Genomic DNA, 21961 nt, shown 5'->3' on the forward strand with positions numbered 1-21961 from the left:
ATGCATGCAGTGACATGTAATATCCAAGGATTAGAGACTGTTGGATGCTGCTGTTTTGAGCATTGCAATACATTTATTTGTATTATGTTTTTTTATGATTAGAGACTGTTGGATGCTGCTGTACTGAGCATTGTAATATATTTATTTTCACTATGTTATTTATTTATGATTATCCTTAGGCTCAGCAAAGATTTGATGTCAGCTGTTGCTGTCTTTTTTTCTAGTTAATAGTTACTGAAATAGAGCCCTGCTGTTTTGTCAGGGCCTTTTCTTTAAATATAATTTTAAAATGTCCATACAGTAGCCCCTTTTTTTAAATGTCTATGCTTTGTGTAGCGTGGTTCTACAAGCAAGTCAGTGCATTCATTGGGTGGTATCAGAGAGTTAAGGGTCTGTAAATGCAATGAAAACATTTGGCCACAGCAAATCATTTATTAAACATGTCATTTTTACTTTTGAATACTTCAGTACAAAGGATGTATTGAATAATTGAAGTGATATGTGTACACATATAAATCATTCATTAGTCAAAACAGGGCTACATTTGATTTAATTATAAAAGGTATAATATGTGATAAACTGAAGAGCCGTTTGGGAGCCGAAAGAGCCGGCTCTTCTTGGTGAGCCGAGCCAAATAATCCGGCTCACCAAGAAGAGCCGGAATTCCCATCACTACACTGCAGCCGTGCCTGCAGTCCCTCCCCTCTCAAGCACGCTCGAAGTCCCTCCCCTCTCTCGTGCACGCGCTAGCTGCCAGAGCATGTGAGAAAGCGAGAAGCATGGCTGAAAGTGGGAGTGCAGCTGCCGCTGCGCCTCGGCTTGTTGACAAAAAAGACGCCAGAAGTGACATTTGGAAGTATTTTAGCTATATCTCTGACAGTGAGGGCAAGCCTACGGACACCACGAGGCCTGTCTGTCAGACATGTTTTAGATCCCTGCAAACCAAGGGAGCCAACACATCAGACTTGGCTAAGCACCTCGCCGACCGGCATCCAGAGCTGTTTAAAGAATTTAAAGACAGACAGGTTAGCGAATGTGATAGATAACATAATTACATCATGCTCAAGCCCTCAAATCTAAGTCAAACCAGTGTCATTTATTTTGTGACAAATGAACGTTTTCGTAGTTTGCCGAGGCAATTAATGGCAATGATAACTGTCTAAGATGGCTATCTTTTTAGCTAACTTACCAATATGGTTCTGGTTCTGGTGTGAAATAAAGCACAATAATTACATTTAAGACTGTTTCCCTTTTTTTAAGAAAAGTATCGAAAAAGAATCGGAATCGCAATTCTTGACTTGGTATCGGTATCGAAACCAAAATGTTGGTATTGTGACAACACTACCATGTAATAACACTGCAATTACACTATTTAGGAGTTTTAGGTCTGATGCCTCCAGTGCTTTGGCTGATGTTGTGGAGGCTTTTCGCGTCATCTCTTGCGAGGATCTGTACTCATCAAGTTTTCTCTTGAAACATTCCCGTGGCTCTCCTTTTAATAGTAACTAGGAAGTCTAACAAAGAACATAAAATACACAAAATATTCAATGTAATATTTTTTATTTTACCTGAGTAGCATTCAAGCTTGTCTTTCAGCTCTTCGTTGATGAGATTGTTCTCCTTCAGTTCCTCCAGAAGAGCCCGCATGTTTTTCTTGGCCCTCCTTTCTCTCGCCAAGGCATTGGTCTTCTCTCGCTGCAGTTTCCTCACACTCGCTGAGGCTCCGTTGAGTTTGGCCTTTATAGCCTTGATGTTGCGTATGGGCGGTCAGTGCCCTGCCGCTTGCGGCTCTTTTGCCTCTCTCCAGTGGCTCCCTGTTGCTTTGGCAAAAATATACGAATATATAAATAATAGTAATATGGAAATTAATAACAGTTACTTTTTTAACAATTCAATGTTCACTTATCAGTGCTGTGAGCCTAATTTATTTTGTACGTTCTCCAACAGAAAACACAACTCAGCGTACTTTTAAGAAATTGATCTTAATAGGCTTGTCCCCTTATAAAGCAAAAATATGTTTTGAGGCTCTGGAGAAAAATGGCTCTTTTGATTGTAAAGGTTGCCAACCCCTGGGTGTAGTTTCAATGTTTGCACAATTGTATTCATCAAAGTGTATGAGTGACATAGAGCAAGTGAGATAGCCAGTGGTTCTCAAACTTTTTACACAGAGTACCACCTCAAATAATATTGGGCTCTTCGAGTAACACCATCATAGACCTTCCTGGGTACCACTGAGATAAAGGATTTAATATGACATGCCATATGATGCTCTCATTTGTTAGTGACATTCCACATGCAAATACTCACAACATTAGGCTGAGGTTCATCCTGAGACAAGTCCATTGGCAGGTTATCTTCCGCTCTTGTAGAAGTGGTTGTGCTTCTTGTTGCTACCGGCTAAAATAAACATAATTAAAGACATTTTGAGTGTCTAAAATGTGCTGTAATACACAACACATTATTTATTCCTAAACTTGCAGAAAGATAAAAACTAAAGTGTGACATTTAATCACATATTTATATATCAATCTTATACACCTTGAATTCTTGTTGGCCAATGATACACATAACCTTTGAAGATGAGCTGGGAAGTTGAATATTGTTGGCCAGGGACGTGCACAGACATTTGGAGGGGCTATTGCTCTAAACTGGAAAAAGGGCCTCCCCCCAATAAAAAACATAAGACCTTTTGAAAATTGCAACTTGTTTTTAATGTAAAAGAACCAAATGATTACTACATCAACTACATTGAACAGTAATTCACATCTCATAACAAAATAAGCTAAGGCGACTACTTGCATTCGGTAACTTGATTTTAAAGATGAAAACCAGGGACATTTTTGGTTTTGCGGTCCATATCTCATTAAAATATCTAATGTTAGTAACTATTAAAGAAAAAATGGGGACAATTCTGTTCTAATGTAGTTTGACCATTGTAACTGCTGTGCAGTCCAGACATACTGATAAAATAGGGCCTCTAACTAATTACCTTAAATAAACTCACTAATGAATGAAACCAGTTCAATACACATTATTCTTATTCTTATCATTCTTTATGAGCGCAGTGACGATAAGGTCTCTAATTACTTATTTATTTAGTATTCCATAACTTAGTAACAGAGATGGTCAAACTAAAGTAGAGACATGGCAGAAATCCTACAATGAAGCGGGACATTGAACTGTTCACCCGTGAGAGGGCGATCAAGAAAAGAGAGCGAGCGGGGCGTTGAGGGAGTTTACAGATGAAAAGACACAGAAGCACAACAACAACAAGTAGCTATATTTAGGTGTTTTTTTGTAAATAACCGACAGTATCAAGAGGAAGTAAAGTCCCCTGGTTTGTCGCTTATACCCTAACTGCCATGAGACAACTCAAAATCAAGTTTCCAAAATCCGACACTGAGGTGGTCTTAACGCACCGGCAGATGACAGCGCTGACAAAGTGTGCTTCCCGCAGCGAGACGCTACGATACTAATTGTGGGCTTATCATGTTGATTCGGTCACAACAGAAAAAAGAAAAACAAACTCTCGCTCTCTCCAGAGGGGCAAGTCAGCCAAAAAGGCCAAACGGGCCGTTGCCCGGGCAACATTAGCCCGTACCTGTGCACGTCCCTGTTGTTGGCACAACACCATCTTTAAGCCGGACAGTCTGCCCCGTCCTTTCAAAGTCCTCACTCCTGAAGTGCTCACTGCAGAGCAGTGTCCTGCCAGAGGAAACAAAACCGTCCCTTCTTAGGGCGAGTTCCCATTGCCTCCTCTCTCCGGTTTTGGGAAACCTTAAAAACATGAGAAAGGTAGCCAGACATATAAATTATTGTCAACATTTTCCTCCCTTCTTTCCTTTAACATTAAGGGTAAGGACAAAAATACACACCTAAATTATCATATTTTTGGGGTAATTTTATGTATGTATGGATTTATGCAAACTTTAAGAATAAGACAACCACACTAAGAGTTATAAAAAAGGTGTCCAAAAGAAACATTCAATAATTGTGTAAACAAATGGTAGCAACATATTCTAAAAAGCCTGGGTCAACAACAAGCTTGCAATACTATTATCTCACATAGCCCCGCTGTTTCTGTGTAGCAGGACTTGTATTGTACATCCACTAAGTAACTAACGATTATCCTAATTATAGTCATAATATTGTCATATCTTACGGGTTCTTGTTTCGAGACTACGGTGATTAGAGCATCAGTAGGCTGCACAAAAGTCAGGCATCTTAGCTGATAGGCGTACTTCTGTAAACACAAAGCCAGCAATTTCCTGTATCATAATGTATCTAAATGTAAGATGTTTTTAACAAGCCAAACCGCTTGGAAGAAATCATTTGCAACTTAAGTTATGTTGAAAAGAAAGAGCAGTTCTGCCTCTCCCACTGGTGTAATGTTGCTGGGTCAACTTTGTAATACTAGGTCTCACTCACAGCCTCTTGTTATTAGCCAGCTAATAAATACAACCACATCCACAAAGATCGTCATTTAGACAAAAGATTAGGTTGTCATAAAAATCGTTATTGGTCTCAGGAAAACCTATATAATAATTGAAAATCTCGATTGTGGTCTTAGCTTTGATAACTTGCGCAAGTAGCCGTGACACACAACTATGCTGCACGATTAAGTCGTTTTTCGAAAAGAAAAGCTGCAATTTCAACATGTCCAAGCATCCTGTATCATAGCCATGCTAATAATGTTTATAATAAACCAAACCGTTTGTAAATCAGTCAAGATTTCAGCGAGTTAAGAGTATTTTTGTGCAGATCACTTACCTTACAACAGCTACCATAGAGCGTACCAGAGTAGTTGTTGACTGTGGCAAGATGGCCACCGGTGAGCTACGCTGGCAACTCCCCCTTCAGCCATCTAGCCTTTATATATACATCTATGTGTATAATGACGGATAGATGACGAATAAATTAACATATAATAAATAGTTGCATTACGTTTTTAGCACCTGGCTGATAAGGGCACACGCTCTTGGTAATGATTGTATAAAAGCAAGGGTGTGCAATAAACAGATACCATCAGTTAGAGAGTCTGACCATCATTCAGCTGGGGACGCTACAATTATTATAGTGAATGTTTAAATTATATCAATAAAGATTAAGCCCCAGAAAGCACATGGCTACTTAGCATGCAAAATTACTCATTCTGCATGTTAAGTAGCCATGTGCTTTCGTGTTATCTGCTGAATCTTTATTTATTGATTAGATCACGTTACTCTGATGATAGTGTTCAACACAGCCTATATGTCTGAACTCGATCCTGAGAGTAATGTGTTACGGAGCCTTCTCTTCAATATTGTTTCCACATAACGAGCATTTTGTGCTGCTCTTTCCCAATGTGGAAGAAGAATGTGTGAAAACATACAGCATTACAGCACAATGCGGGGTGTGTCTCTGGATATCTCTAGACTGGAATAGCGGGGGCACCCCGTGAACTCGCCTCACAGGTGTACACGCGAGGACAGAGTACATTTGACTCGAGACAAAAATCGGCACTCGAGTCCGACTCGTTTGTCACTATATCACTGGTGTGTGTATGGGTAGGAAAAAACCTTTTTACAATGACTTCTGCTCAAATGCATGTGTCTATCTGGGGACAACTTAAAAGCCAATAGAGATGGTGGAGATGTTCACTCCTGGAACAGTGTGCATTAGTGGCCCCTGTAGGTTTCCTTCTCTGAAGGAAAGACTGCAACAGATTTCTGCATAGAAGAGTAAGGTTGACTGAAAGTTCACAAAACTCAGTTGGCAGACCGACTATCAGGGTGTGCCCTTGCACTTCTGTAACTTGAAGTAGTGTTCCCCCCAGCAAGACATCTAACCCCCTGTGCTGCTAAGACTGAAACTTGGCATTTGCAGTGATTTCTCTAGAACTGACTGTCACACATTCCTGTTCTACTGGTTGTTTTGCTACATTTTGCTCATATGTGCTGTCAAATCCAGCATCACTTTTATTCTATACAAATTGTGAAAGAAAGTACAACTGTGGAATAAATATTGGAATCTGTATGCACTATTCTGCATTAGATCAAAATCAGACAGTTTCTGAGAGTCCTCCTGCTTTGGTTGGCTACCATCTAACCCTAAATCCCACAACCATTCTAGCCATCCCCCCATCAACCAGTGTCTTCTTAAGGAAGGCCTTTGATGCTTTACATTGCCTTGCGAGAGAAATACACTCGTATGTAAAATAAGAATAAGTACAGTCTACTGCTCCATTGAGAAATTACAAAATGTCAGGATGCATTAAATGTAGCAAGAGACACATTTACACTCAGTAATTGCTCAAGGAAATTGTCATAGCCAACTTCCTCTAATGGCCTATTGTTTTTTATAAGGAACATTGCTAGGATACTTTTTTATTTAGCAAGTCTACGTAACATTAAAAAGTTAAATGTTTACATTAATACACTGAATTAATACCCCTTGTATTATACTTGTCTTTAAAGGCCTCAAGTGGTCATTTTATTGTCTTGATGAATGAAAGATATTATGAAATGTGATGGAAAAAAAGTACAAATGCATTCTATGTCACAAGATTTTTTGTTAAAGGGCCACCAGCCCGAAACAGCCAGTATTTCCTCTGTAAGATTGTATAGACACTTTGCATTTTATAACTAAGAGCTTACGCAGGGGTGGCCAACCAGTCAGAGGTTAAGAGCCACATTTGTTCTATGTTACTGCAAAGAGCCACATCAAACAGGCAGTCACTGATACTGCTTGTTTCAGTTTTTTGTTTTCTGGAGACAAGATTTCAACCACGTCACTGATGCATTTTTGTGGCATTGGGATATATATTTTTTAAATCCTCTGGAGCAGAGAGGAGCTGTGGATTATTGTTATTGATTAATGCATCAGTGTTTCTTAGGGTCAAAAGCACTAAACTCACAACTTCAAATGAAAGCATTTAGTTTATTTAATAAAAGAGCACATGTTCAATGTGAAAAGTGACAGTAGTTATAGATTATTTGCAATTTGGTGCGATATATATATTTAAAAAAAAATTATATATATTTTTTAAACACCTTGAATTTCAGGGGGGGCGCGGGGCTCCGTTGGCGGGGTGCAGCGCCCTTCCAAGACAATGGTAGGGGAAACACTGGATAGTAGTGTTTAATCAACGATAGGTTTCCCCCCCCTCAAAGGTGATTGGTTCACTGCATCGCAGGTATTATTGTGATTGGCTCTTGGGCCACATCAAAATTAGACGCGCTGTCATCCTCTCATACTGACACCTGACACCACACATACACACGTAGGGAGAGCCGGGACGAAAGTAACACGGGACGAAAGTAACACGGAACGAAAGTAACGGAGCAATTTTATCCGAGCCCAAACAACTTTGACCGGCCAAATTACGTCAGAATGATCAGCATTCAATACTTAACAGACCTACTAACTATCAGGTTTAACTGTCAGGAGTAGCTAGTGTTGTCACGATACCAACATTTTGGTTTCGATACCAAGTCAAGAATTGCGATTCCGATTATTTTTCGATACTTTTCTTAAAAAAAGGGAAACAGTCTTAAATGTAATTATTGTGCTTTATTTCACACCAGAACCATAACCATAACACAAACTTTTAAACAATGAGAACAATAAATAAAATAAATGACAAGAATTCGTATTAAATAAAATTAATACATTTCTTACAGACAGGCCTCGTGGTGTCCGTAGGCTTGCCCTCACTGTCAGAGATATAGCTCAAATACTTCCACATTTTGCTTCTGGCGTCTTTTTTGTCAACAAGCCGAGGCGCAGCGGCAGTTGCACTCCCACTTGCAGCCATGCTTCTCGTTTTCTCACATGCTCTGGCAGCTAGCGCGTGCACGAGAGCGGGGAGGCACTTGAGCGTGCTTGAGAGGGGCGGGACTGTAGGCACGGCTGCAGAGCAGGGAGTGGAAGCAGAGCGCTGAACACACACAGCTCTTATTTAAAAGGCGCTTTCTCACCGGAGTACTTTCCGCCGTCATTCTTAAACGGAGGAATCGTAACGTTTTTAACGGCAGGGTATCGCGGTATACCTTTCAAGTATCGGTAGACCGTGCACCACTAGTCAGGAGTCAGTGTCTCTCCCCCAAACTCACACATATAAAATTCAATATGAACTGAAGAGCCGCATGAAACTAGGCAAAGAGCCGCATGCGGCTCGAGAGCCGCAGGTTGGCCACCCCTGGCTTAGGGGCTTAAAGACCACTACTTACTATAAGCCTTCTGTTGGAATCAGATAAAGGTTAAGTAGCGCAGAAGCAATGAGGACTATTTTGGTGTAGCTGTGCAATGAGCAGCAGGCCCTTAGATAATAACAAAGGGGTAATGACAGCCCTTATATAGAGGGACAATCTGTAACAGGAGTTTTCAAACCCCTAAACATCAAAGGAAGGGAACTGAAGCATACATCTATCAGAGTTAAGACATCCATGAAATGCCTGTAAGACTTAAAAATGTTAGAAACAAAAAACTGTGGAAGTATAGCAATTCTTAAATATAAAAAATGCTTTTTCAAAATACTCTTTAAACATGAACTTGACATGACTTGTGCTGAGAAGTTAACCCATGTGTAAAATGTGTAAATGAAAGACATGGGTTAACTGTCAGTGTGCTGCACAATGTTCCTTCACGAGCATAAGCAGCAGAAAGATATGGATACATAGACATTGACGAGGTGAATACATAAAATTACAATGTATGAGAAAAAAGATAATAAAAAAAGTATAATAATATATATAATATCCCTCTATATTTCATCATAGAGGGAGTACAAAGTAAACCTTTTTTCACTAAAATATATAATTCGTGAAGTGCATCAATTCATTTAATTTATTCAAAATTAAATTAATAAAATATTATAAAACCTAATAACAGCATTCTATGTGCTGTTATTAGGTTTTATAATATTGTATTCATTTAATTTTATTATACTTTTTACTTGTACTTTAATTTCTTATGAATTGGTCCTGATTTGCATACCCCGTGACAGTTGCAGGTGTGGTGAAATGATTGGTTATTAAGAATTTAAACAGACCAATGGATGGGAATGTATTGAGTTCACTGCACACTGTACAGTATGTTCCACAAGGGGGACAAAAACTACAAGCACATCTGAAGTTCAGCCCACTTCGATGGGAGAAAATCATTAGAGTGAGTCTGATAATATCCAGATATCACCAACATCATCAATAGATTGACATGGACTATAACAAACATTTGCACAATAGCATATCATTATTTCTGTAAATTAAGTAAATCATCGAGAAAAATAATGAGAGCAAGAAAGAGACAAAAAAGTGATGGACTAAAGATAATGGCAAGTCAGTATTCAAGTCACAGCCTATGCCTTCCTTCTGCGTCTGCAGTGTATTCCCCTCCAATTAGCATCATAATTAGCAACATTGGATGCTAATCCATGGCTAATTGGTTTGATAGATATCCAGAACCAAAATAAATTGTAGCTACAGCCTCTGCCCTTGGACTGGAGCATGAAGGCAGCTAGTTAAATCCATTATATCTGACTGTAGTATTTCATTAGGGAACACATCCCTTCAGAAGACCTTTGTTCTTTGAAGTAAAACTCAAATAGGTCTCTTTTTATTTAAAACAGTTCTATTTGATTACATTCAATGTCATTAGTTATTCCCTTTCAGTGATACATTAAACAACATCCAGCTGTGTTAGAAGCACAGAAGGTATCAAAGTATGTGCCATAAGGGACAGTTGGGCGATATCCAATCAGAGGTTCAACGGTTTGATTCCCGTCATCTGCAGTCAACATGTCTGAGTGTCCTTGGGCAACATACTTAACCCTCAAATGATCCCGTGGGCATGTCTTAAGTATTGTTTTTTTTAAATAAAATTGTATGTAACGTAATAGGGCCTGCAGTTCCATTACTGCACAGATGTTATTTTATTTTTGAGAGTATGTTTGTCATATTTTACTCCACTGGTTTTTCATATATATTTTTGGAGAATAACATTTTTTTTTTTTTTTTTTCCCAGATATATTTTTTTAGTAAATATCACTTCATATTTTGTGTGTTTTTAATAGTTATTAAAATTGCTTTAAACTAGTTATTTCTTCTTCTTTTTTCTAACAATTTAATTTCTCTAACTGTGACTATGTATCTGTTATTGCAGACATACACTATTAAATGTATTCTCACTTGGAAATGGGTTTTACCATTCCCTTGCAAAAAATGAACATATTCAAATCATATATTCACTTTTCTGTGTCAGCTTGTTAAGCTGCATTTTGCCTTGTAAGACATTGGGGTCCTAACAGTCCCAGGCTGCTTTGCTAAATATGCTTTTGGTGTGGCGTAGGCCCTCCTACCTCTGTGAATTAGGTTTTTGATTTTCGCCCAAGTCCATGTCTACAAAACTCAAAGAAATTAGGCAAACATTTTCCGAGACGTTAATTTCCCCATGGGGATGAATAAAGAGTTTCAAAGATATTCTATTGCATTCTTTTCCATTATATTTAATAGGAACATCCAAGCAACAGAATATTTTTATTAAATACTAAAATATAATTGCAAGGTCAGATCTCGTGTGCCCTGACAATAACATTTTCTCTTTTAAACAGTCTGCGATTTTTTTATAGCTGTCCTTCAAGCACTTGGCAGCTAGATATTATATTCTGTTAGAAATATATTGTTTTCTTTGTTCGTCATTTGCTGCAAACAATACCTTTTTATGTTAACACGCTCATACTGTAGCTAGACCCTGGGTTGACTCTCTGAGTTGACAACCTCCATTATGTTTATCGAAGCGGAGTGTTGAACTTGCTTTGTAGTATAGTAATATAGGCCTCAGAAACCGTATGCCCCCATCAACAGTAAATGTATTTCCTTTTTTTTTTTCAAAGACTGGAAAGTTCTCATAACTTAGCTATTGAAAGGTATGGTTATGGTCAGGTGGAGGCCTGCTTATTTCTGTCAGTAAAGGTTAAAACTGGAAGTAAACCATGAAGTGCTGAATTGTCTAATATTTACAATTCACTGGGCTAAAATCGCATAGAGCAGCCCTTCCTCTGACAGAGTTATAATTTACAATTGTAAATATTCCTCTGACAGAGTTATAAATGTGACTTACACATTTTTTTATATCGCTCTTTCTCCTCTCATAGAAATGTAGTATTACATGGACACTAAGTGCACACGACTTTTTCTCTTATTAGTGCACATTAGATTCTTAAAGTTTCAAATTGAACTTCATGTACAGAAATTGCCGTGTGGCCCCGGAACTGTCCAATCCATTCATGTATTTGCAGTAGTTCCAACCCAGTCTCATAAAAAAATGTGTAATAACTACGTTGGTCCACAACGTGGGACGTAGTATTTCTACAAAAACGCCTCTGAAATTGTAAGATCCCTACGTTTTTTTTCACCATTCATTTCCAATGGCTGGCGTCTATGTCACGTGATCTTCAAATTTGGTGAAAAAAAACGTAGGGATCTTACAATTTCAGAGGCGTTTTTGTAGAAATACTACGTCCCATGTTGTGGACCAACGTAGTTATTACACGTTTAGATGTGAGACTGGGTTGGTAGTTCAGTGGTCTCAACAGCACTCAGACAGACAGGATAGCATGCATTAATAATTCAATTCATTATATTATTAATGTTTTTATACTGTATGCTCCAAATTAAAGTGTTAGATACAATGAAGGCCCTTAATACAGTACAGTGTAGCAATTATTTGTTATCTTCACCACTATGGACTTTTCTTTTCTTGGCCTTGAGGGACCATTTATAGTTTGAGCTTATAATATTTGCAAGAAGAATTTAATTAATATCCAATTCCTGACTCTCCACATCCATCGTAATACTAACCTGTGTGTCTATTTACATGGAAGGGAGCAAATAAACAACAAACTGCATGTTATTATATCATGAACAATGTCCTCAAGCAAAATGAGATGCTCCCTTAATCTCATACATGGTGCCAAGTTATGTATTTTCTCTCCTTTCTTATAAATATTTCATTTTGAATCCTTCACAATCTTCCAACAAAACAGAAGGAAAAGGAATAATTTCAGCACAGAACATTAATCATGGGCATATGCTTGCTTGTAGATGAGGTGGGCCAGCTGGCAGGTAGAGTGATTCAGAACCAAGGTAAAGCATATGAATCCTGCAGGCTTATTCGCAGCACATACAGCCAATGAGGACCGGAAATACCAAACTTGCCAGACAAAAGGAATGCTGGCTTGGTTGTTAAAGCAGCATTGTTCATCTGTCATGCCCGCACAATCTTTGACAGGAGAATTTGAAGCTTTTTGTTAGTTCCTGTCATCTTTCACATTGGATGGCTGTTTGTCTACCCTCTCCGTTCAAACTTTTGCTGTGGTGAATCACTTCTGGGCTGCATTGTTGAGACAGTGGCTGCTAGTCAGGCCCATGGTGAAAACTCCGTGGCTGTACTGTAGGAATAAATTGGATTGTGACATGAGAATGGCTTTGCTAACATGAACATTTTTAATTTGCAATAAGACATTTAGCAACACTAGCCAGCATGTTGATGTTTTTGTTATTGTTCCGGTTTTCATTTTTGTTTCTCTCATTTCAGTCTCTGCTTTCCTGCCCTTGATTGAACTCCACCTGCTTCCCATCCCTAATTAGCCTCACCTGTGCCCCATTATCATCTCTCCTCGTGCTATTGAGTCCTCTACTTGTGTTCATTCAGTCGTTAAACAGCATGGCTCCAAGAATTGGAATGGTCATTCTTTCAATACACCTTTTGGGACTCATATACCCCATAACAATTGTGTTCAGACATGTTTCATGTTTTCAAGACGATGTATCCTAATAGGGTACTTAGGCGATTTTCTGACTTTTTCTAAAGCAACATCAAGAAGGCAAATTTCGCGAACATTGAATGTCTTCAAGGGTGAATCTTAATGATTTTGCTGAACACCAATTCAGCATACATTTCCTATAATTGTTATACCTTTCCTGGTTCTAGTAGAAAAAGTTTTAGCACTGGCTGCCAAATTGTAATCTGCTTGAATGTAACACTATGACCTGATTGCATCAGTTTGTAGTCCGTGTAACTCCTCAAGACTTGCGTCAACCCCAACCCTTGAGACTAACCCTAACCATGACCCTAACCCTAACGGCCCGTCCACACAGCGGCGTGCGTTGAAGCTTGCCGGCGGTGGGGGCTGAAACTCCACCAACAACCAATCATATGAATCTCCCGCCCCGGACACACAAGCACACGGTTTGATTTGCTAGAGCTTGTACTGGCATATGATTCGATTGGCTGACGCTTCCGCCGAAGCTTCAAAAGTTGAACATTGCTCAACTTTTGCAGCGAGCAACGCGAGTTCGGCGAAGCGTGACGTCACCCTATTCAAAGCGTGACGTCACCCCATTCAAAGCGTGACGTCACCCCATTCAAAGTGAATGGGCAGAAGCGTTGAAGCTTCAACGCACGCCGCTGTGTGGATGGGCCGTAAGTACTCTCAAATGGTACAAATGCTAAGAAACACATCATTTCCATGAGAAATGCAACAGCAGACTTTTATTTCTTCTATTGGTATTTTGTCTCTGATTCTTGATCACACTGTAAAGCTTAAAGGGGACCTATCTTGCAAAATGTACTTTTTGATGTCTTTTATACATAAATATGTGTCCCCGGCGTGTCAGGGAACTCACGCAGCGTCAGAAAATAAAACCCTCTCTCTTTTCCTCCGTACCCAAATCTCTAAAAACGGGGCTACAACGGAGCTGATCCAGATTTGCGTCCGATATGACGTTATTTCAACACATTCTCACTCCCAACTCGGCCTATGTTGACGTTATGTCAGGGTCCCTGTCGTCACTTTCCAACGCAAGGGGGGGCCCTTTAGCGTCGAGTTTCAATTATCAGGGAGTCCCATTGACTTGCATAGAGCTCCCTGAACGTTAATAATAGACGAGTTGGGATCGGGGCGAAATTCTCTCCGCAGATCCATTCTCACAGCGTTTATCAACCTTTTTCTTACTCAATATCAAGCCAAACTTATTGTTTTTACTTCTTTATTTTAATTGAATAATGTAAGACTTTTGTTGCCGTCAGTTATGGGGACAGTAGGGAAACAGAATACTGAAATCTGTATTGTTTCATAATTTTTTCCTTCTAATTTTGTATTATTTTCTAAACCACACACTGTTATTTACTCAACAATAACACACAATTATCCTTGTGTTTATTTATTTGTTTGATTGTATAATGTCAGACTTTTGGAGTCCGTCAGGACCGAGGGTCGGAGCAGCTCATAGTAGTTGAGAATTTTACACCCGGAAGTAAGTATTCTCTCCGCTTTGCTCAAAGCCCGTGATGAGTCCTCAAGCTCTGTGATTGGATGGTTTAGCCTCAATGCACGCTGGTGTTTATGTGATGTGAAATCCGAAAGCATTTAAAAAATTAAAAAATAGTACTTTATTCCGAGTGTGCTTGCTTTTCTCTTTGGAAGTCATCACATAACGGCATTGTAATACACGGTTCGGCTGCATTAAATATTACACATCTGCCTTAGTTCTTTATTTATAGAGCCCTGATGAGAAGACTTTTGGACAAACAGGAAGAACTGCCGTTGAAACTGAATATGTGACGTGGATCATCAATATATCAGCAATTAAACAACATCTTCAATTTCTCTTCACAATATACGTCTCCTTGCAGTATCAATACTAATTCAGCTGAGTTTTATATTTGATCCAATTGGTAGATAGGCTATATTTACACCATATATGGTTAAAGCACGTTATTGAAATGTATTCTTTTTATTATTAGATATTAATAGGAGACACAGACAGACAAACTAATAAGGCTTTATTTAAACATTAAAGAATACTTTAGGTTAAGTTCTTATTTTTGAATAAGAAAAAAGCTTTGGGGGTATAAATATTAAGCCTGACAAAGTACTAATATATTGCTTTCCTGCAATGTTAACTACTGTATGTTTAAGCACTTATTTTAACTAATATTATACATACAGTATGTATTATACTCTTATAAGATGTATGTAGATAGTATAAGAAATGTGCAGAATACGACAGTTTAATGGTGGAGGTATACACACATATTGATAGATGTCTTGTAATGCACTGTTGAGGAACCTGCGACCCAAGTTTTTCATCTCCGACCTTGTCAGGTATTGAACATTCAATAAATAAAGAACACAGAATTATTAAATATAAAACACTGAATTTGTGTGATTATTATGGAAGCCCATTTCCGCCACTTAATTTTTTTTAAATCCCCATGAAAAGTCATAATTATGAGATAAAAAAGTCGAAATTATGAGATAAAGTCATAATTATGAGATAAGAAATTCGAAATAATGAGAGTCATAATTATGAGATAAGAAAGTCGAAATAATGAGATAAAAAGTCATTATGAGATAAAAAGTCATGAGACAAACTAGCAGCTCTTTGGCTCGAGTTCTCCTATTTATCTTGACACGGAAATGGATTGTGAGTACATTGAGGACTACTTTAAACGTGGATTTACAACAGATGAAATACTTAATTTGCTTGCTGATTCACATGGAGTTGTACTAAGCAAACGCACCCTTGAAAGGATTTTAAGTAAGAAGCAGCTCTGGCGTCGAAAGAATAAAACCAATGTGGCTGAGGTGGCAATCTTCATTGAACAGCAACTGGAAACATCTGGTCAGTGTCATGGTTACAGATGGATGCACCAAAAATGTTGGTTACATGGAATTGTGACTGACAGAGAAACAGTGTGAATACTGCTACAGTTATTGGATGGTGAAGGTGTTGATCTGAGGTCAAGAAACAGACTGCGAAGGCGCATCTACCACAGCTGTGGTCCAAACTATGTATGACACATTGATGGTTACGACAAGCTTAAGCCATTTGGAATTGCAATCAGTGGATGCATTGACGGGTTTTCCAGAAAGATGATATGGCTTGAAGCTTACAAAACAAACAAAGACCCGAAGATCATTGCTGGCTACTTTATTGATGCTGTTATCAATGCTGGTGGGTGCCCTGCCAGACTCAGACTTGATTTAGGAACAGAAAATGGCCATATGGCTGAAATGCAGCAGTTTTTGCATTTTTCTGAGAACCAAGCTGAAACAGACAATGTAACCTTTGGTCCAAGCACTGGAAACCAGCGTATTGAACGATGGTGGCTGACCTTGCGAAGTGAGTGTGTCCAGTTTTGGATGGACCTTTTTGACAAACTGAGTGTAGACGGCTACTTCTCAGACAACTTCTTGGACAAGTCCTTGATCCAGTTCTGCTTTCTACAAATAATACAGGTACTTGTCACATTATGAAATAAATAAATGTTGAATGTGGTGAATATTTTTAAAGAGCCACAAATGACCATGTGTAAAATAGAAATTGCCTGTTTTCTGTGGAGAGAGTGAATAATAAGTTATTGTTTCTGGCTAACAAAAATATGTGGGTATTCAGAGTAGCTGTGTCAAATAAGTAGGTATTTAATAATTTTTATTTTCAGGTTTATCCACCACATTTTTATAGCTGTTAAGATATAACATTAGTTGCACTGCTGCAATTTACATTTTACAGGTATTAATATGATTGTGCCAACCTACCATAGTACAACTAGAAGACACATCTCACAAATATAACAAACCATGGGTCAGGACTATACTTGACTAAGGCAGTAATCACCACTGCCCAGTATTTTTATACATTCTATTTGATTGCCTCCTAGGAAGAACTTAATGAGGTTGTATTGACTTGGAACAATCACAGAGTCCGTCAAGTCCATAACTCACGATCACCCCATGGACGTCCCTCCATATTGCATGCAGTCCCTCATCTGTATGGAGGCAGAGATTGTTTGCACCACGTGGACCTGTAGAAAGTTCAAGTCTGCCTTGATGAGTGTGTGTTCAAGGACTTCCCATGTGAAGAAGATGTGTTCCATATCTGTGTGGATCTAATGTCAGAGTATAATCTGAAATTAACAAATGATGTGTTTGAAACTGTTAACCTGTATATCACACTCAGACAACTGATGAACAATTAACTGGATCATTGGCGTGCATGTGTGTGTGCATGGTGCGAGAGTGAGCGAGCGTTTTTATGTTTCTGGAAGTAAAACGAAGCAGCAGAAAATATAGGTCTGTGAAGTATTTTGTGTATCAAGAAGAACTAAATAAATGCAACGGCCTCCAAAGAAGAGCTCGCCTCTCTCCAATCTCATTATTATGACTTTCTATCTCATAATTATGACTTTTTATCTCATTATTATGACTTTTTATCTCATAATTTCGACTTTTTTATCTCATAACTATGACTTTTTATCGGAATTTTTATTTTTTTTAAGTGGCAGAAATGGGCTTCCATAGATTATACTAAATGATTTACAAATAAACACCACTGCATATTTAGAACTGTTACACATGCTGATGTAACGCAAATGTTTCCAACTTGGGATCAATAAAGTATATCATATCTTAAGATGATCGATGGCTACTGCCATGTTTGCTAAATTCGCCTCTGAACCTTGACAAGTGCATGTTTCAGGCTTATCAATGAACAACAGGAGGGGTCACAGACATAAGACCAGCTGTTAAATAAAGCTCTTCTGACCTTAGCTGGCATGTGGGTATATAATGCTGCCCATTATGGACACAAGCAATTTTCACCCATTTATTAATTATATGTTTTAAATGTGAGTGTTTCCTATCCCATAAACCTCCAGGGATGTATACAGTTTAATACTGGCAACTTCTTATTATGGGAAATACGAAAACGTCTTTTAAAACTACAACTCCCAGTAGAGACGTGCCATAGAGAACATGTTGCGAAACACAATAGCCAGCATGTGTAGTTCTGGGGACGGGGAGGGGGGGACGGGGTGGACCCGTTCAAATCCAGTTTTGGACAGTCTGCCGTGGTTCCATCCCATTTCAAGTGCTGTTCGACGCTCGGCGTAACCCTCGGAGCACACTCTCCAATCACAGAGCTTGAGGACTATCACGGGGGTTTGTCAAGCAAAGCGGAGAGAATACTTACTTCCGGGTGTAAAATTCTCTAAAGCAACTACTATGAGCTGCTCCGACCCTCGGTCCTGACGGACTCCAACTTTATTAATCAAACAAATAAATAAACACAAGGATAATTGTGTGTTATTGTTGAGTAAATAACAGTGTGTGGTTTAGAAAATAATACAAAATTAGAAGGAAAAAACGATGAAACAATACAGATTTCAGTTTTCTGAGCCCCTACTGTCCCCATAACTGACGGCAACAAAAGTCCTACATTATTTAATTAAAATAAAGAATTAAAAACAATAAGTGTGGCTTGATATTGAGTAAGAAAAAGGTTGATAAACGCTGTGAGAATGGATCTGCGGAGAGCATTTTGCCGCGATCCCAACTCCTCTATTACCAACGTTCAGGGAGCTCTATGCAAGTCAATGGGACTCCCTGATAGTTGAAACTCGACGCTACAGGGCCCCCTTGCGTTGGAAAGTGACGACAGGGACCCTGACATAACGTCAACATAGGCCGAGTTGGGAGTGAGAATGTGTTGCGTTATTTAAGTCATAGCGGATGGTTGACCCACGGCCCTATCAGAAAGTTGCTATCAGAAACAATGAGCTACGTGTTTTGGACGTAATGGCTTTTGTTTACATTAGCAGGCATTGCTAACACTCAGAGCTAACCCTGTACTGGAGAGCATGTGTGTAAAGAAGCAGGAAATAAAAAGGAACTCACCTTGTGGTATAACCGGCAAGAGAGAAAGCCTTTGAGCTCCATACTGTTTCAGAAATAATCCTTGATAGTCCATGATATGGCGTTTCATCACCGCAGTATTTAGTGTAGATAGTAGCTGCGCTCATGCGGTAGATAGTAGATAGTAGCTGCCCGTCGGCAGCTACTATTTACCGCATGAGCTCAGCCCTCTCCTTTTTTTTTTTTTAAAGCTTTATACCTCGAATCAGCACTTTTGAAACAGGAAGTGAAATAGAGGGATATGAGGCATGGCTAGAATGGGTGATCTGTTTGGTATTTTTGAGAAAAAAAACTTCATAGACATGTTTTTTATATATCTTTATATATCTGAGACCTATGCTATTGCATAAAAATAGCATGATAGGTCAACTTTAACTCTAAACAACTGTGGTGGGCCATCTGTTGAAATAGCATTTTAAAGCATTTAGGGGAGAGTGGGGTAAGATGAGCCAATGTTACTGATGTTGTCCTTCAAGGAAAAGTGAGATAAAAGTCAAAATGACAACAACAACCTTTACCTTTGTCTTCTTTCAATCAAAAATGAAAACAATGCATCTATCACAAAGGGCCATGGAAATATGACCTCTCAAAAAAAAGTGGTCTTGTGGCTTAACTTGCCCCCTCTAAGGGGTAAGTTGATCCGCATCAAGGGCTAGATTGTCCAATTTACTTTTTCAAGCTTAAACCTGAGCATAAGTAAAAAAAACGTTACTGATTTAAATAGGCTAGTCATTGATAATTATTCATGTTATCAATCGTGGTTATTCTCTCATCTCTCTATCACTGTAGTTTTATTGAAGGCTGTAGTCCTTTCTCAAGATGTTGCTTCAGGCATACGGCATGCAAGATGGTGGCATTCCTTAGAATTATTTAACCAATCTAGACAGAATATAATTCATTCTAACAAGATTGTGTATTTACACAAGGCCAGTTACCCTTAGCTGACCTACTGGATCATGTGTCCTCTTCACACCCTACCTGCTAAACCCTTCTCTCTCCAGTTGTTTACACACAGCATCTATTGCACGTCTGTCCGTCCTGGGAGAGGGATCCCTCCTCTGTTGCTCTCCCTGAGGTTTCTCCCATGTTTCCCTTTAAATTGTGGGTTTTCTCTGGAAGTTTTTCCTTGTACGATGTGAGGGTCTAAGGACAGAGGGTGTCGTATTGTCATACTGATATTCTGTACAAACTGTGAAGTCCACTGAGACAAATGTAACATTTGTGATATTGGGCTATATAAATAAACATTGATTGATTGTTTAGTACAGGAATGTTGTGGTTTCTACACTGTTTAAAACACAATAAACAATCAGTTGTGTAAAACTACATTAAAATACACTTTTATGCTACAGAGACTTAACTTAACCTCAGTGCCTCATGGGGGTTAAGTTGAACCACTGGCTCAATTTACCCAACAGCATGTGGCTCACTTTTCCCCACAGCCACTTTTTTGGAATAAAAACTGTCCAGCTTAGTCATTCCTGCTAATCTTTAGCTAAATGCTTCACATGGTTGTATACCTTGCTAAATAACCAACATGTTTGATACATATTTTCAGACCTGGATACATTTGCTTTGACAAAACAGTAATTATACCTGACATGTTGAAATGTACTTTGACAAGCAAAACTTTTTGCTTGTCAAAGATGTCATCCTTTTCAAGCTGCCAACCAGCATTAAGCTAAAAGAATAACATGCCTAAGAATGTCAACAAATTGTCTTATACCCAACCGATTGTTTATTGAAAGAAACGTTGCTGTTTTCTGGTACTTGAAGGCCTTTGTTCATGGATTTCCTTTTCTCTGTTTCAGGAAGTGCACACCTTTGATGAGCCTTCAATACAACAACCAGCTTTTGAAATGTTGCTTTTAATATGAAAAAAAGGACTTCAGCTTTTGGAAAGAGTGGATATTAAGTTGTTGAGGATTACCATGGACTGGGTGTATCTATTAACCCTAACCCTTTAAACATTGGTTCTCACCTGTTGGATCAATGGTGGAGGGAAGAAAAATACAACATCTTAAGAAACATCTCTTTTCCTTACAAAGTTAAACATCAAGATCAAGATTATGGATTTCTTTTTTTTTTTTTTTTGGAGGGAACTGTACAAAATGAATATTTTGAGCGGACCACATGGACACTCCAGGCTACTCCACACTTTCAAACGGACTGTACACCTGTGCATTTGAGTGTATTGTGGGTGTGCTTTTTTTGCGCCCACAGTGTACAGTGGTTTGACGCATTGAAAGTGAGAGGGGACAATTTTCCTGACCGTTCTTTCTTTACAATGAGAGTTCCAGTCGGTTGGTCTGCAATTTCCTGTCTTTGTCGTCTGGTCTTCCTCTGTGTTGTCGCACAGAGTTCTTATGGGACCCGTGTTGATTTGAGCCCTAACACTAACCCCAACCCAAGCCTGTTCCCTTATCCACGGCTAAAGTCAACACCTGAACCAACCTTTTTGCCTAGCTCCAGTTCTGAAAAAAGCATTTCTCCACTGAATCCCCGTCCACTCTTGAGCTCACTCAAAGATCTCCAGAGCAAGTCACAGGTAAAGCCAAGGCTTGACACCATGTCCTTTCTCAGTGACAACCATAGGGCCAACACAAACGTTCCACTTGGAATCCCCCCGGACACATCAACGTCAAACAGTAGACCCACGCTACAGGATGCATCCAGAGAACAGAGTTCTAATTCAAGGCAGGGGTTGGTAGACAATTCAAATTCTAATCAATTGGAAAGAAATTATTTAAACGTTCCCAAGAAATCTTCAAAATTCATCCCTAAAACCAATACAAAACCAAGGCTTGGATTACTGTCGCAGTCAACGCCAAAAGCATTCTCCAACTTTAAGGTAGTAACTAATAATTCTCAGTCATTTCTCAACACTACTTTATTGTCTAGTCTTCATCAAAAGTCTGACTTGTCTGGTACAATGAACCCGAGAACCTACTACAATGCCAGTCCAGCTTCATTGTCCAATCCTAAATCGGAATTTAGACGTTCACAAGTAAATACAAATGCCAAATCCGACCCCAAGGTCTCATTCACAAACTCAAGAGGATCAATCAGAGTAAAGAAGAACGAGACCAAGGTGTTGGAGAACGACAAGGATTCCAAACATCGGCCCAAGAAAAGCTGGATCTGGAACCAGTTTTTTGTTCTGGAAGAACACATCGGACCTGAACCTCAGCATGTTGGAAAGGTAAGAAGTCTTTAAAGTTGTTC

General features: G+C 39.0%; 1 protein-coding gene across 1 annotated transcript in view; it reads left to right on the top strand.

The window, feature by feature from the left end:
- LOC117545531 (cadherin-18-like) overlaps positions 1-21961 on the top strand; it is a 214099-nt gene that overhangs the window by 42682 nt on the left and 149456 nt on the right. Inside the window, 1 exon segment of the mRNA XM_034215343.1 lies at positions 20548-21938. Within this exon segment, the coding sequence (XP_034071234.1) occupies positions 21024-21938 (915 nt within the window). The 5' untranslated portion in view covers positions 20548-21023.

Source organism: Gymnodraco acuticeps, unplaced genomic scaffold (genome assembly GCF_902827175.1).
Source record: "Gymnodraco acuticeps unplaced genomic scaffold, fGymAcu1.1, whole genome shotgun sequence".
NCBI classification, from domain to species: Eukaryota; Metazoa; Chordata; class Actinopteri; order Perciformes; family Bathydraconidae; genus Gymnodraco; species Gymnodraco acuticeps.